The 16,719-nt window shown below is 47.2% G+C and overlaps 1 protein-coding gene across 4 annotated transcripts in view; it reads right to left on the bottom strand.

Moving 5' to 3' along the window:
• DOCK7 (dedicator of cytokinesis 7) overlaps positions 1–13,782 on the bottom strand; it is a 150,334-nt gene extending 136,552 nt beyond the window's left edge. For all 4 annotated transcript variants that reach the window (XM_074265760.1, XM_074265761.1, XM_074265762.1 and 1 more), the window contains exon 1: positions 13,688–13,782. In XM_074265760.1, the coding sequence (XP_074121861.1) occupies positions 13,688–13,725 (38 nt within the window). In that variant the 5' untranslated portion in view covers positions 13,726–13,782. The remainder of the gene's footprint in view (positions 1–13,687) is intronic.
• Positions 13,783–16,719: the final 2,937 nt, after the last annotated feature.

Genomic DNA, 16,719 nt, shown 5'->3' with positions numbered 1-16,719 from the left:
TTCGCTCAAGTATCTCGTTCTCTACATCTCCCCAACAGCTAGTGCCGCCCCCAAAATGCTCTCCTGTTTAGTATTCATGTTATGTGTGTGGGACATGGATAGAAAACTGGCTTCAGTCACAAAGGAAGGACTACAAGAGCATCTTGGACACAAGCTAGCGGTGTGAGCTGCCAACATTGCTGACCCCTCCACATCTTCAGCCACTGGTGACAAACTCAAGAGAAATAGGGCCACTTAACCATACTCGAGAATCCCTGCACACTGTACTGACTTAGAAAAACCACATCTTGTTTTTGAAACAAATACCCTAAAAAAGGGTTCTTTTTTCTTATTTTAATAGTATTTTATTTTTCCAGATACATACAAAGATAGTTTTTTCATCATTCATCTTTTCAAAACCTTGTGATGCAAATTTTTCTCCCTTTCTTTCCCCCTCTCCAAGATAGCCAGAAATCCAATGTAGGTTAAACATGTGCAGTTCTTCTACACATATTTCCACATTTATCATGCTGCACAAGACAGATCAAAAAGAAAAAAAAAGGAAAAAGAAAGGAAAAAAAAAGCAAGCAAACAAAAAAAAAGGTAAAAATCCTATGTCGTGATCCACATTTAGTCCCCACAGACCTTTCTCTTTATGCCCATGTCTTCTCTCTCCATCAAAAGTCTACTGGAATGGGCCTTAATCACCGCATTGTCTTAAAGAGCCACATCCATCACATAAACTAATTTTTTTTAATTATTATTTATTTTTGACATTTTTTTTTTTAATTTTGAGTTCTGAATTCCCTTCTTCCCTCCAAGCCCTCTCTCTTTCCCATCGTGCAAGCAAGAAGATGATATCAATAATCCATGGGAATATGCAAAACATATTTCCATGTTAACCTTGTTGCCAAAAAGAAAAAACAAGAAAGTGAAAAAAGTATGCTTCCGTCTGCACTCAGACCCCACCGATTCTTTCTCTGCAGGTAGATGGCCTCTAAAAGAACTCTAATGGGGGGAGGATTCCCAATTACCCCCAGGCCCATGCCCATGCAACATGTGGACAGGGAAGTGATTTTTCTTGGGTCTGCTCGCCCAGCAGCTAGGGAACGCCTGGCACCTTGGGGGTGCTCCCAAAGTCACACAAGGCAGCAGGCTTCAAATCCAAAGCAGATGTTCTTTCCCTGGGCCACATGGCGTCCTGGTGTTAACAAAGCTAACCCCAAGGAAATAGATACATTATTATGACAGTGTACATTAGTCACCTGCTACTGTAAAATCCCAGTACCTGCTCCCAAGTAATCTAACTAGCCAGCTTTTTTGGTCTATTTATAACAAAATATCAAGAAGCTGGATTGAGATTCAAATGAGATAATATATGAAAAGCATTTGAAAAGCCTTAAGTTAGGTGAGGAAGATGAGTTGTTATTGTTACTTAGAAACACAGCTCTCCTATAAGACCCTACACCCTGCACAAATTTCATAATTGGGCAACTGAGTTATTACTTATCAAGTATCCAAGAGCTACTACCTGCCACCATCTAACTTCCCTCCTTCCCCTGCACAGCCACAACAGAACCGTTTTCCTATTCTTCCCCCACGAGAGCTACTTGCAGGGCGTGCTCTGAAAACAGACAAGGCAGCCTCCCCATAGCTGAGGAGGCTGCCCTGTAATGGAAGGCTTCTTCAAGTACTCCGAGGCTGCCAAAGGCACACACAGAGCCAACTTCGAAACCTTCCAATTTAGAAAATCAGGTCAGGATGAGAAAAGAAAAAAATAAGAAGCTTCAAGATGGAATCAGCCAAATAAGAAAAATCTAACTGAAAGTCTCCAAATTCTGCGACTTTTCTAAAAATCGACTTTAGCTAAGAAATTCATAAATGAACAGACTTTCCAAAATATAAACAAAGATGCTGGAATAGATTCCAAGAACTAAACTTGTCACCCATGAATATCTATTTCTAGGGGAGAATTTCCCAAATTAGAATTTAAAATCAGGAAAAACTGGTAAAACTGAAACATTCTTCACCCTTCATATAACAAATTTTCTCTATTATCACCTGTTCTAAACTCAGGCTGAGTCCTGCAGGAGGAGTTTTACTGAAAATACTAACATGCCTCTGTCCCATGATTCCAAGGAAAATGCTAATGTAGCATCTTGGACACCATCGGTCAGGACGTCGCTCATGGGGCTGTGAATGAAATTTCCTCCTCTTGGCCAACTTTTGTGTGGTCTCCCACAAGCTTTCATGGGGTTACTTTTAAACTGGAAAAAGCAGGTTGCCAGTAGCAGCTCTAACAGGTCATTGCCAACCACAGAAAACTGAATAAGGAAAAGAAAGGCCTTTGATTTCCTGGCGATTATAGAAGCCCAAAAACCAACCTCATGGATCCTGATCATCAATAACAGGATTAAGTGTCCATCTCAAAGACGCATCTTGGATCTTGGGGATGATGGTGCTGGCCAACGTACAAGGAGACGGTTTAGCCAATAGAGAGTGTTGTAGGGCGTCAGAGGCCTGAATCTGCATGCTGAGTCTTTTGTTAAGAGTGTGACATTAAATGTCATCTATTTTTCTTCTCTCAATTATCTTACCTTGGAAAAAACCAAATAGCCAAATAACAAGAGAGTTTAAAATTTTACATTTTGACATATCGGAGGTATTTGTCATTGGTGCCTGAAAAAAAAAAATCAAGCAAAAAAAATTCTGCTCCTAAAATATTCAGTTCCATACGTCCAAAGGGTATAAAACTGTATATAGCCTTTGATCCAGCAGTCATAAAAGAGGGAAAATGGCCAGACATGCAAAAATATTTGTTTTTTTTTAGGTGACAAGGAATTGAAAATTGAGTGAATGCTCAATTAGGAATGACTGAACAAGCTGGGGTAAATGAAAATAATGGATACCATTTTTATTAATTTTAATAATTATTAACAATAATTAAGAAATGATGAGCAGGCTAATTTCTGAGAAACCTGGAAAGACTTATGTGAACTGATGCTATCTGAAGTGAGGAGAACCGGGAGATCATTGTATATGGAAACAACAAGATTGTATGATCCACTATGAGATACTTAGCACTTCTCAGCAATGCTGAGATCCAAGACAATTCCAATTAGTTGAATGTGGATCAAAGCATATTATTTTCACTTTTTTTTCCTCTCATGATTTTATCCCTTTTGTTCTGATTTTTCTTTTATAATATGACAAATATGGAAATATGTTTGAAATGATTGCACATGGGACAGCTAGGTGGTGCAGTAGATAGAGCACCAGCCTTGAAGTCAGGAGGACCTGAGTTCAAATCTAGTCTCAAACACTTAACAAACACTTCCTGGCTATGTGACCCTGGGCAAGTCATTTAACCCCAAATGCATCAGCAAAAAAAAAAAAATTATGTATGTATAACTTATACCAAATTGCTTGTTGTCTTGGGGAGGAGAAAAGTAAGGGAACTCAATTTGGAAACTTTGGAACTCAAAATCTTACAAAAAGAATGCTGAAAACTATCTCTCTACATGTAATTGGAAAAATAAAATACTATTAAATTAAAAAAAGAAATATTCAGTTCCAAATTAGAGTTTGGGATGAAATTTCTTACTAAGTCTCACTCATCCCAAAAAAGTAAGATTTGAGAATAATTTATGTTTAGTAGTTTTTCTGTAAGGGAGGATCAAAAAGGATGCCATCTGTAAAAAGATGGGCAAACCTTAAAAACATTGCATAAGTGTGAGCTGGTGTCAGGAAACGCCTATGGTATAAAGAAAAAGTCGTCGCTGTTCTAAATGAGTGGGAAAAAAAGAAAGCCAAGGTTCCATTCGCTCACACACAAGGAGCAGAGAGAGGAGGCATTTTAAAGTGTGAACGCCATTATGTTCTAGCATGGCACAAGCTCAGAAACCAAGAGAACTAGAAAAATGATGAGGGGTGTTTAAACGTGGAGGAAGTCTGAGCCTTTCCCAGCCCTTGGGATGAGCACACTGTACAACGAGAGTCCAACTCGAGGTCCTGGCAAGGCTCATGGGTGATCAGAACAGCAGAACAATAACTAACTTCCTTGGCAAATGTTTGGCTTTTTCTATTTTAAGGACTCCACAAAATTACTGTTTTCTGCAATCATCCTCCCTTTCCTATTTAGCTGAAGTCAGTCGACAGTACAATGATTATGTCCTGTCTTTTTGGTCTCTTAATTTTTTATATATATAATTATATATATATATATAATTGTAAATATGTTATATATATATATATATATATAGTTGTAAATATATTTCTTTAAATATGTATAAGTAAACTATATTTACAATTATATATATATATGTATATATATATATATATATATATATATATATATATATATATATATATATATATATATATATGTATGTATATATATAAATCACTGTAGTTTCATAGAATTGGTTTACTCTTCAATCTAAGATTCCGGGCAGGGGTCTGCAGGCACCACTGGATGCCAGAAGCCAGTGCCAAAAGAGGGGCGGGGAAAAAGGTCTTGGCCTCTCATATTTGAAGACCCAGTGCCTAGTACCCGGCACCCAGGAAGCTTTTATAAATGCTGCTTCTTTCAGTCATTCTCAAAGGCAAATGAGCCATTTATATAGGTCCTTATCTACAAATATATCAATCTCCACACATCAGTCAATCATTAAACACATATTAACTGTGTGCAAGACACCAGGGATATAAAGAAAGGTGAAAAACATTCCCATTCTCGAGAAGCTCAATCAAATGGAGCCCCCCAAAAGGAAAGCCCCTAGCAATCGGAGGGTTGGAAAAGGCTTCCCATGGAAGGCGGGATTTGAGCTGGGAACTAAAGGAGTACAAGGAACCAGAAGTGGGGAAGGTGGCGGGCACAGTGGGCATGGTGCCAGAGAAGATGCCCATCCAGGAGTAGAGTATCTTGTGGAGATGTAAAGACTGGGAAGGGAGTAAGGGGGCCTGAAGACTAACAGGAGCTGATGTTGGATCCTGGAGGTGATAAGGACCACTGTTGGAGTGGAGGGTGGGCTGCAGGTGGGAAAGATTTGTGGCAGAGCCACAGACAGATGCAGAAACAGCAGAACTACTTCAAGGTCACCCAGAAAGGATGGCTCAGCTAGCTCATTAAGCCATTTAATGCCGCCTACTGACCACCAAGGGGCAGACACAAGGATTCACTCAAGTAGATTCTTCAGGAGCTGAGCATTAGTCTTGGGTGGGGCCGAGGGCTTGCCTTTGGGTCAGGTCAGAACCTAAGTGGGCAACAAGAGGGTGAGGTCTGCGCCAGCCCCATCATCGGAGAGAGCTTTCCATCGCCCCCTCTCCCCTGAACACGGCCTGATTCTGTCCCTGTGGGGTCAGTGCCCAGAGCCGGGCTGGGACTTTGTCTCTGTAACCCCATCACATGGCACCTAGCAAGGGCCTGGCTCGAGTGTCTGCTGACTGTCAGAAATATCTTCATGTTAACTAAAGATGTCAGTCAAAAGCCAAAGTTTGGAGGAAACTCTGGCTCCTAAACTGATCTTACATCATGAATCCCGATGGCCGCTGAAGAACCTTTAGGAGAATGGGGGAAAATCCCATTCCCAGATGAAACAGTGAATGGAAATCACCGGACACTGAACAGCAGTGAAGAGCTGTGCTGGGCCAACCAGGCCCCGCCACCAATGAACAGGACCCCCTCGGAGGGGCTAAACGTAACACGCGCTTCGTCCCTCTAACGAAAGGTTTTTTTTAGCATTTTTTTTAAAATTTTGAGATAATTTACCCTAAAATGTGCCTCCTCAATCCCAGAATCATTTGTTGAGTACCACTGTGCTGTGGATGCAAAGAAAAACCCAATCTGGCCCTCCAAGACCAGGAGAAGGCAGGGAGGAGAAGACCCCCCTAGGCTTGGAGGGGCCCTTGAAGAAAGCTCAGGTTCTGGTTCCAGCTCCAGAGAAAGCAGAAAACTAGAAAACAGGGCCGGCAGAAGGGCACCAGAAATGCCCAGGACCCCCAGGGGGCCGGTGTGGCCGGAACAGGCAGCATCTCGAAGGGACTGGGGGAATCAGACTGCAGAGGCCTGAGCCCCTGGTGAGCCCGGGGGCCACGATCCCCCTGATCTCTGAGCTGATGCCCTTTTATCCTTTCACTTCCTGAGCCATGTCCACAAACAGACAGCACTTATCAGGGTCCTTTCCACACACCTCATTTGTAGACACAGAAGACATCCGTCGCTCTCCCTAGTTTTCAGACTAACCAGCTGCCCCTCAGGGAGGTTTGGGGACTTGTCTATATTTCAGAGCAGATGCACCCACAGCCAGGACCATCAGCCCGGACTCTAGGAGAGCTGAGGTGCTACATCCACAGCCCAATTGGATGGGCAGCCCGCTATCTCCTGATCCCCCCAGAGGCCTCTTAACAAACTCCTATGCTTCCCTCCTCATCTACCACAAAGCCTTTTCTCTCCTCCCTGCCCTATCACATCTAGGACTCCTCTAGACAAGTGCCTGGGAGCAGAGTGGAGGAACTTCCCCATCCTGGGAGGGCTCAGACCGAGGGAATCCCAAATCCAGTCCCCACCCATCTGGCCATCCAGGTCCAAGAATCACTCATTGCTTGCAGAGCCTCTAAACCTTCCCAGGTTCCAGCACTTCCCCAACCATCCCGTTCCCTTGTCTTCACTATGCCAAGTCTTGTGAGTCCACCTCAAAGTTCCAGCTCACGCCCACCTAAGACCATTCTCTCCTAAAATCCTCCCCAGGTCCACTAACTCCATACAGTCCCCAAGTGCCCCAGTGCATCTCTTACAGTCTTCCACAGCTGCATTAACTGTCTCTGGGGTTGTCCTTACTAAGGTGGACTTGTTTATGTATGTTTTATACCCCAGTGTGGGCATCTTAACCCACCTCCGTTCCATGATAAATCCCTACAGTTAATAGATAGCATCTATATCTTTTGTATCTTCCCATGTTCCAATGCTCAGCGAAACATTCTTGAAGAAACAATTTAATTAGAGATTTTAAATGTTTAAATGGGTTTTAGTTTTCCTGAAAATGTTTATATAATGACATCACAAATCTATTCTACCAAAAAAAAAAAAATTAAAAGTTTTTGGGGGTTGTGGTTTAGTTTTTTGGTTGTTTGTTTTTTTTGTTTTTTGGGGTTTTTTTTTTTTTTTGGCCAGAAATGAGACTTAGCAATTCTAGTGGAAAATATGCAAGCCACAGCAAGGGTTTGTTGTTATGGTTATCACAACACTCAAATGCACAGAAAAAGGAGCAAAGAAATCATAAAGTTTAAAATTTGTCTTCAAGACACAAAACTTGGACAAAAACTGTGACTTTTCAAATAAAAAGGACACAAATCCCCCCAAAGAATCTAAAAGATGAAGCATTCAAACAAAAAGTAGGGGAAAAGGAAGCTCGGCCATCAAAGAGAAGCAAAGGCCCTGAAAGAAAGCTGAACACTAGAAGATGCTTGTGAACAGTTCCTGTTTTTATTTATGCTACTCCCTCTGATTGGATCTTCAGGGTTCCCTTTTCCTTGACTAAATATTGTAGAAGAGCCCTCTCTCCAACCATTCTTCCTCTCTGGGTCTCAGTCCCCAATGTCGCCTACCATCACTGACATTGAAGTCAAGGTCGGGACAACAAGGGAGAGCATCCCAAACACAGAGACAGGTGGGAAAAGCGGAGTCACAGATGGAATTATCTTTGAGGAACGTGGGACACAGGCAGATATTCTGCATTATTACAGTGTGTGAAAAGCAGCAAATGTAAAAAGACACATGGAAGGATCAGATGTTGAAAATTGAGTCTGTTTTTAATCTTGTTTTAAAGCCAGGGGAGTTTATTGAGTAAGGGTGACAAAGATTTTAGGTCACTGATAGCTAAGTGGAGAGAGATCTGAGGCAAGAAGACCCAGCAGGCAGATAGGAACAGCCTGCCCTAAGGGGCAGTTCTGTGAGTGAAGAGAATATGACATGGAAAAGGATGCTGGGAAGGACAATATGAATCTTGGGAAGAAAATGGGATGGCCCCTTGGCAGTGAGCCTGGCTGATGAAGAAGATGGTGGTACCCTCTACAACAAGAGGGAAGGTAAGAAGAAGGAAGAGTCTGGGGGAAAAGATGAGTTCTGTTTTGGAAATGTCAAGTCTGCACCATCTATGGGACTTATCACTGAAGATGTCCAACAGGCAATTGGTGATTTCAGACCGGAGTTTAGAAAAAAGGCCAGGGCTGGAGAAACAGGAGATAAAGAAAAGAAAAAGATAAAGATTTTAACACACCATCACAGTGTGGATCCTGATCTAAAGCCAGGCATCCTGAAGAATGAAGCCAAGTGGGCCTTAAGGAGTTTTGCTAGAAATAGGGCTAGTGGAAGTGATGGAATTGCAGCTGTGCTATTTAAAATTCTAAAAGTGCTGTTACAGTGCTGCATTCAACATGCCAGCAAATCAGAAAATCTCAATCAGAATCAGAAATCGGAAAAGATCCATTTACATCCCAATCCTAAAGAAGGGCAAAGCCAAATACTGGCACTCATTTCACACACCAGCAAAGTCCTGCAAACTGGACTTCAGCAAAATGTAAACTGAGAATTACCAGGAGAGCAAGCTGGTTTTTGAAGAGGCAAAGGAATTAGAGACCAAATTGCCAACACTGGATTACGGAGCAAAGGAGTTCTAGAAAAACACTGCTTCATGGACTACACGAAGGCTTCTGACTATGTGGACCGACTACAACAAAATGTGGCAAATCCCCAAAGAGCTGGTCTGTCTCCTGAGAAACTGTACAATCACCAAAAAACAACAGTTAGAACTGAACAAGGAACAAGTGATTGGTTTAAGACTGGATGAGGAGAAGGTCAAGGCTGTATATCATCACTTTCTTTTTTCTAACTTCTATTCAGAGTTCATCATGTGAAAATGCCAGGCTGGAGCAATCAAAAGCTAGAATGAAGGATGCTGGGAGATATATCTATCTCAGATCTGCAGACCATCCCATCTCTGATGGCAGACAGTGAGGAGGAATTCAGAAGCCTCCTGATGAGAATGAAACAGGAGAATATAAAAGCTGGCTTGCTACTTAACATAAAAAGGAAAAAAAAAAAAAAAAAAAAAGCAACTAAGGTCTTGGCAACTGATTCCACCACTTCCTGGCAAACAGAGGGAGAAGAAATAGAAGCAGGTCAGATTTTATATTCTTGAGCTCAGAGAGCACTGCAGTGACACAGCCATGAAATTAAAGATGCTTTCTCCTTGAAAGAAAAGCTCTGGCAAATCTGGACAGCGGACTAAAAGCAGAGAAGGCCTCACTTTCCCAACAAAAGGCCATTCAGGCCAAGCCATGGCTTTCTCGGGAGTAATGTGTGATGGAGGGTTGGACGGTAAGGAAAGCTGCGTTCCACAGAACTGAAACTTCCCAATTATGCCGGAGCCGACTCTGGAGACTCCCTTGGGCGGTAAGGAGATCAAATCAGTTAGTTCTTAAAAGAAATTAACTCTGACTATTCATTGAAAGGACAAATATTGAAGCTAAAGCTGAAATACTTTGATCACAGACTGAGAAGACAGGACTCGGTAGAAAAGTCCCAGATGCTGGGAAAATTGAAGGCAAAAGGGAAAGGGAATGGCAGAGGAGGAGGTGAGAGAGATGTCAAGAAAAAACACTACTGAACAATTATACAACTTTATTGAATCCATGAGAGCTGATGAGAATCCCCAAGCAAGCAAGATAGAGCAGAGGCTCTTAACATTTTGTGTCCCAGACACCCCTTCTCCCAGGCCCAGAAGTTTTGGCGAAGCTTAAGGACTATTCAGAACAATGCTCTAAAAAGCAAAAAAGATTTGGTATTATAAAAGAAATAAATTATATCAGAATAACAGTAACCAAACTATCTTTTTAAAAAAGTAAAATAATTTCACAAACCCCGTGTTGAGAACCATGGGAAAAGAAAGAGAGAAGGGCTCAAGAGAGACCTTGGAAATCCCCACATATAGCAGCCATGACCTGGAAGAAGATTCAGCAACAGACCGAGACAGGGCACTCATAACAGGCAGAAAAAAAAGACGGTCACGTAAACCCGGAAAAGGGTCAACATGGCCAAAAGGCTGCTGGGAGTGAGGAGGAAGAGGATGCAGGAAAGGCCACTTTGGTCGCTGTTGAGATGTCACAACTGATTCTTTGTGAGCCCACACGGGTTTTCTTGTCAAAGACACTGGAGTGCTTTGCCCTTTGCTTCTCCAGCAGAGAAAAGGCCATTGGATCTGGCAATGAGGAAATCCTTGGCAAACCTGGAGAGAGCAGCCTCAGTGGCAGGAACAGGCAGGAAAGCAGGAGAAGCAGAAATCGGAAGGGAGGGAGAGCACATGGAAGGATCACCAGTTCATGGCTCTGTGCAGAGGCTCTGAGACAGGATGATGGAGAGCAGGGCCCTGAGCTCCAGGAGGATCTGGGCCTGGAGGCAGCAGGGGAGCACCAGTAGGAGGAGAAGATATGGGAGGGGTGGGGACAGAAGAGGCCGACAGCTAGAGAAGGGACTCTGCAGCACAGCTCACTCGGGCAAGGAGAAGGGCTGGGAGACAAGAGGTAACATAGGGCATGACCTCTGAGTGAAGTGAGGTGGGGGGGGGGGGGGGAGGACAGGAGCTCCAGGCAAAGAGTCTCAATGTGTAGCCAGAGGTAAGGTCCTTGGGGTGAGGGGCAGGGGGGCAAGACGAGGTAAGGCCCTCTGCGGATGGCACAGAAGTATCAGGAGCATGGCCACTGGCTGCCAGAGAAGGTATAACCATGGGGGACCCTGAAAGTGTGGCTTAGGGACTTTCTCCAGCTCCATTCACAGCATGTGACTATGAGGGAAAGACGAGGGCAATGAGGGATCCAAAGCAGGATCGGTCCCAGGATGATGGTCAAAGGGCCAGTGTAGATGTACAGCGGCTAGTGCAGGGGGCAAGGCCTGGGGCAGGGAAGCTGCAGGAATGACAGGGAGAGAGGCCACATGGAAGGAGGGCCTGGGGCTGAGGTGAGATCAGGGCTGTGACCAGTGCAGAGAGGGCAGGAGGATTGGGGAAGTTAAAGTGCTTGTGCTGGGGTCAGGTCGAGGTGTGTGTGCATGTATTCTCCACAAACGGGGAACATGCTCAAGTCTCCTCCCAGGAGGGCAGGTGTGAGGTGGAGGGGGAGCCTGTGAACACATGCAGACTTTCAGGAAAAAGGAGAGCTCACAAGGGACTGGGCCCCAGAATCTTGGCTAACTGACAGGGTTGGAGTGAATGAACCTCAAAGGAGGGGGTGCTGCTGACAGAAGACGGTCAAGCGGGACCACTGAGGCAGGCCGTGAGTACAAGAGCAGCCAGGCCCACGGCCGGCCCCCAGGAGTGGGAACCAAGACGGAAGGAGCGGCCCAGACAAAATCTGCCTTGTCTGGGAGTGAAGGAGGCCTTCTGAGAGCCAGAAGGGAGAAGGGGACATTGCAGGCTCCGCCCTCGGTCAGGGCAAAGGGTCTGCTGGAAGCAGCCCCTCCTGTGGGCTCTATGTGTGAGCTCTATGGCCTCGGGGCAGGAAAGCCAGGGTTCAAATCCAGCCTCAGACAGACACTGGGCAAGTCACATCATCTGTCAAGCACATAGTACAAAGATCAAATGAGTCAACCTTTGTAAGGCTCTCTCAGTACACAGCAGGCTCTACATAAATGTTTATTGTTTGTTTATTCCCTTCTCCTCCATCAAGAAGAACACAGAAGAGGACAAAGCAGGAGCCCTAATTCCAGAACACCTAGGCGGGAATCCGCATCCACTGAATGGAGCAAGTGGAACGTCCCTCCTCCCCAGTGCTCCCACCTTCCCTCAGAGGAAGCCACAAATCACAGCGTTTTCACTTTGGGAGGTATTTCAGCAAGCACCGAGTCCACCCGTTGTCCCAAACGGGTCAGATACAATCCGTCCAACCACTGGCCAATGTCTGTTTTCAGAGCTCCAATGAGAGGCAGCGCCCTCAGCCTCAGTGGTCCCCCTCGTCCCTAGCCTCCTGAAGCAGCCCCGTCCACTTGCAGACCGAGTATGAGGAACCCAGAGAACAGGCCTTCAAAGCCAATCCCCTTCAGGATCCTTTAAAGGACCCCCAGAAGGCACACTTTGGGGTCACTCTGCCCTTTTCTGGAGGCTCCCCTAACTCTGGTAAAATGCTCTCTGCTCTTGTTTCAAATACATCTGGAAATGCCCTTTATGCCAAGAGGATGCTCCAAGCCTGAACATCTACAGAACTGCTTTGTACACAGCAGGCACTAGATAAATGCTCACCCAATTCCTGAAATAGTCAGCAGCATTTTACAGTGTCACCACCACACTTACCCCTGGCTCTTTTCACCTGCCTTCAGGTGGGGCTGGAGCACTCCCACTGAGACATTGGGGGTGGGGGAGATCCGGTCAGTAAGGTCTGGCCCTGGCTTGGAAGCTGAGCCATGGAGCATCCCTCTTGGGAAGAAGTCTCCATCTGGGGGACAGCCGGCCTTGGCTCTCCCCAGTGGTCCCCATGTCCTCTCTCCACCCCGGGAACCCCCTCAGCTCCTTCAAATCCCTTCTATCATCTCACTGCCCACCTCATGGCCCTGAAAGAGTTCTCTTGATATTATCTAACGCTGAGTAACAGTGTATTAATCGATATTTATCCTAATAGTGTAATAAATCGTATAAAGTAAAATAAATCTTGTAAGACCTGAGTCAGTCGACTAGCATTCATTAAGTGCCTACTGTGTGCCAAGCCCTGTGCGCCCCAGTCGGCTCCAATAGCAGCTAAGGGGGAGCGAGGCCCGGAAGGCTTCCTGTGGAAGGAGGGCTGTAGCTGGGACTTGAGGGAAGCCAGGAAGTGGAGATGGGAAAGGAGGGGGCACTGCCAGAGAAATGGCCAGCGTTGGGAAGTGCTTGCAGGGACAGTCGGGCACAGCTCGGGTGGGGAGTGGGCTGAAGCAGGCAGGAGGGGGCCGGGGACGCCCCCGCGGCGTTCTGTGCTTGTTCTGGAGGCGATAGGGAGCCACTGAGCTTTAGGGAGCAGAGGGTGACAAGGTCCGACCTGGGCTCCCTCCCGGGACGGCCCCTCTCGGCTCCCGCACGAGCCCAGGCGCGGGGGTGAGGGGCTGCCCCTGGGGGGGGAGGCCCCTTTTTGTCTCGGTGGCCCTGCCCTGGAGCGTCCCGGAGGGGAAGGGTCCCTCCAGAGATGCCGAGTGCACGCCTCGGCCGGCCAGCCCAGGCTCCGTCCCGGCCCCGCACAGGCGCTGAGCCCGGGCGGACGGAGCTGGTAACAAAGTAGCCTCCCTGCGGTCTGGGCCGCCCGGCCCCGCGCTCGCCTGGGGAATGCGGGGACGTCTCCCGGGCTCTCACTGGGGACTCTCCCTCCGCCCAGAGCTCCGGGGAGGGGAGACCCCCAGAGACCCCCGCTCCCCTGGTGGGGGAGGGGAGCGCAGGGAGAATGGAGGAGAAAGGAGGATGGAGAGGAAGGAGGGCCGGCGGAGGAGAGGAGCGGGAGGGGGCTCGCGGGGGCGGGGCCGCGCGTCCTGCCCTCTCCGTCCGTCAGTCCGTCCGCGCGTCCGTCGGTCTGCCAGCCCCCTCCCCCCGCTCGGAGACGGCGGCCCCCCCCAGCCCCGCCCAAGCCCTCCTCCCCAGTGGCCGCCCCCCGCCCGGACCGCCCGGCCCCGAGCCGCTGTGGCCCTCGCTCCCAGCTCTACCTGCTGATCTTCTGCGCGAAGGCTCGGCGTTCCGCCATGGCTGTGGCGCCCGGGGCCCGGCCGACTAGAACTGCGCGCCCCCGCCCCCGCCCCGCCGGGCGCGCGCCGAGAGAGCGCCCCGCCCCCTCCCGCCAGTCTCGCGCGCGGCCCTACAGGACCTTTCTGCGCAAGCGCAGTCCGACTCCCTCCTCTTTTTCCCCCCCTCCCGCCGGAGGGCGGGGCTGCTGGGGAGCGCCCCGGCCTGGGGCGTTGGAACCCCAATGTGGAAAGCGGGCGGCTTGTTAAAGGGAGAACGCTGTCCTCCCGGATCTTTCACTCCTGGGCCGCGGCAGCCCTCACTCCTAATCCAGGGGCTCTGGGCGGAGTATTTCCCAGGAGAGGTGTCCCCGCTTCGCAGAAGAAGAAACTGAGGCACGGGGCAAGGGATCGGGCTTGTGGCCTGGGTATTCCAGAGGCGCGCTGCCCAGTGCCCCGCCCAACGCTCGGTGTCACTGTATCTCTACAGTGAGCCCCCTCTCTCCCTCTCCTCTCCCCCCTTTACCCTCCTTCTCCCCCTTAGGGACCCGGGAGGGGGTGGGCCGGGGGCTTCTCCAGTGCTTGACACAGTGCCAGGCACCAGGTACGGGCTTAGTTTCCGGATGGATTAATGGGATTGAACTAAATTGCCCCAGAAGTCCGACATTCCTCACAAGAGGCTGTCCAGAACCATTTGGAACTATGGCCAAAAAACTCCTAAACTGTGCGTACCTTTAACCCGGCAATAATGCTGTGCCACATGTATACCCCCAAAGAAGTGAAAGAGAGACTGAAGGGCTCAGGTGCCCAAAACTGAATTAAACCAATGTGTCCTATGACCTATCCTCTCGTCCCAATGGTGGATGCCCCCTCCCCCCATCTCCAGGTAGCCCAAAACCTCTAAGGTAAATCAAATGAAAAATCGCATCGCAGAAACTCAGGCCTCATCCATGGCCCTCCCCCCTTGCTTTTGAGCTCCTCCAGAACCTCTACCTAAGAAGGGGCCCGGCCCCCCTCATCCTCGACCCCGTGGCTGACACCCTTCCCAGAGGAATGTTTTTAGTCAAGAGAAAAGTATGTAAGATGACAAAGGAGTCAGTTATGCTGGAATACCGTTTTCAAAACGACTTTTTCAAAGTTCCTGGACTTCAGGTTAAGAACCGCAGCTCCGTGGTCCCTTTATGAGATGGAAACCTCTTTGATTAGTTCTAGAAAGGGAAATTAGGACTGGCTAACCTAGCATGTTAATGGGCCTCTGGGGTTTGGGAGCAGGAGGAAGTTCATGGGGTAGGATTGGTTCCAGTGGGGCCATTGGCTCCAGGCAACAGAGGCCCAAGCTTCTTTCCCAGGATTCCTGAAGCAGGGAAAGGATGGCCCAGAGGCCTAAGAAGAGCTTTGGCTCCCTCAGTTCCCTTCAGGCTGGCTTGGTAGAAGGCAACATAGCCAACCAGAAGCTGAGAAAAAAAGCACAAAACTGGCCTCCTTTTCTGGTGTGTTTCCGTTCAAGTCTGACCAGTTTCTTTGTGATAACAACCTCTGCCTGTTTGAAGGCTTAAGTTCTGCTATCTGTGGTGTGGCTGTGTGTACCCTTCCGAGTGTGAAAGCTAGATTGGGCTTTCGGGAAGTTTGTTTCCTTAAATAGTTTCTTTCCTAAAAGGATACCTAGAACACTGTGGAAATGCCTTTTTTTGTTTTAGTTTTGACTTTTAAGCGAACTTAGAATGCTGAAAAGTAAGAACAGGCTATGAATCTGGACAGCTGTTCTAAGAGCTTGATGGTCTTGGAGGTCATAGAATCATAGAATTTGAGAATGAAAAGGACCCTCAGGGGCCATACACAAAAGAAGCCCCTCATCTGATTATCTCCCAAGCAATTACCAGAAGTGATTTAGATCTATGGCCAAAAAGCTACTAAACTGCTTGCTTGCCCTTTGACCCAGCCATAATGCTACTAAGTTTATACCCAAAACACATATAGAAAGAAGGAAAGAGTCACCTGAACAAAAATACTTATGGCAGCTCTTTTTGTTGTGGCAGGTGGGTCCGTGGATTGGGGAATGACTGTACAAATTATGGTATATGAGTGCGATAGAATACTATTGTGTGTAAGAAATCATGAAAAGATGAGTCTCAGAGAAACCTGGGAAAGCAGGATGAAGTGAGCAGAATGAGAAGAGTAAGGAAAATTACTGTTAACGTATTTATTACCAGTGTTTCTACACGAATACATCCATTTCCACAGACTCCAACCTTTGAAGGTCAGGGTGTAATAGAATACCCAGCTCCCAAGGGATCTGCTTATTAACTGGCTTAGGCAAGGCCTCTAGTCTCTGTTTATTATTGTTAGTATAGTGTTACTATTATTACTGCTTGAATTGGATGTAAGTGAATGGCAGCGGCACAGAGTGGTCAGCCTCACTCTCCCAGAGACATCAAAATCCAGGACAAACATCAGGAGTGGCAACGGTCGGCAGAATGGTGGGAAACTTTGGCATCTTTGATGTTCCACCAAGCTCTAAGTCAGGGGTTCTCAAACTATGGCCCTCGAGCCAGATGTGGTCCACTGAGGACATTTATGTGGCCCGCCGGGTTATGACAAATGGGCTGAGAGGCGGACACAGAGTGTGAGCTTTTGTTTTTACTATAGTCCGGCCCTCCCACAGTCTGAGGGACAGTGAACTGGCCTCCTATTTTAAAAGTTTGAGGACCACTGAGTCTGTCTTCATAGCTCTCTCACAGAGCTCTTCTTTTGACCCATTGACAGAAGCCAGTTTGAGCTAAGGCCCTCCTCAGGGGATGAACATGCTCCCCTCAACCCAAAGATGAAGCAATAGGAAGGTCCTGAGAACTCTCTTTGCCCAGCTGATCGTTATAATATCTACCAATCATTTCCTTCACGGGCTAATTGTACACTATTTCAAAGTCCGATTCTTTTTGTACAGCAAAACAACTGTTTGGACATGTATACATATATGGTATAAATTAAATACCTTAACATATTTAACATGTATTGGTCCT

This window comes from Sminthopsis crassicaudata, chromosome 4 (genome assembly GCF_048593235.1).
Source record: "Sminthopsis crassicaudata isolate SCR6 chromosome 4, ASM4859323v1, whole genome shotgun sequence".
Classification (NCBI taxonomy): Eukaryota; Metazoa; Chordata; class Mammalia; order Dasyuromorphia; family Dasyuridae; genus Sminthopsis; species Sminthopsis crassicaudata.
Note: the sequence above shows the minus strand (reverse complement) of the source record. Positions and strands in the feature narration are given on the sequence as shown.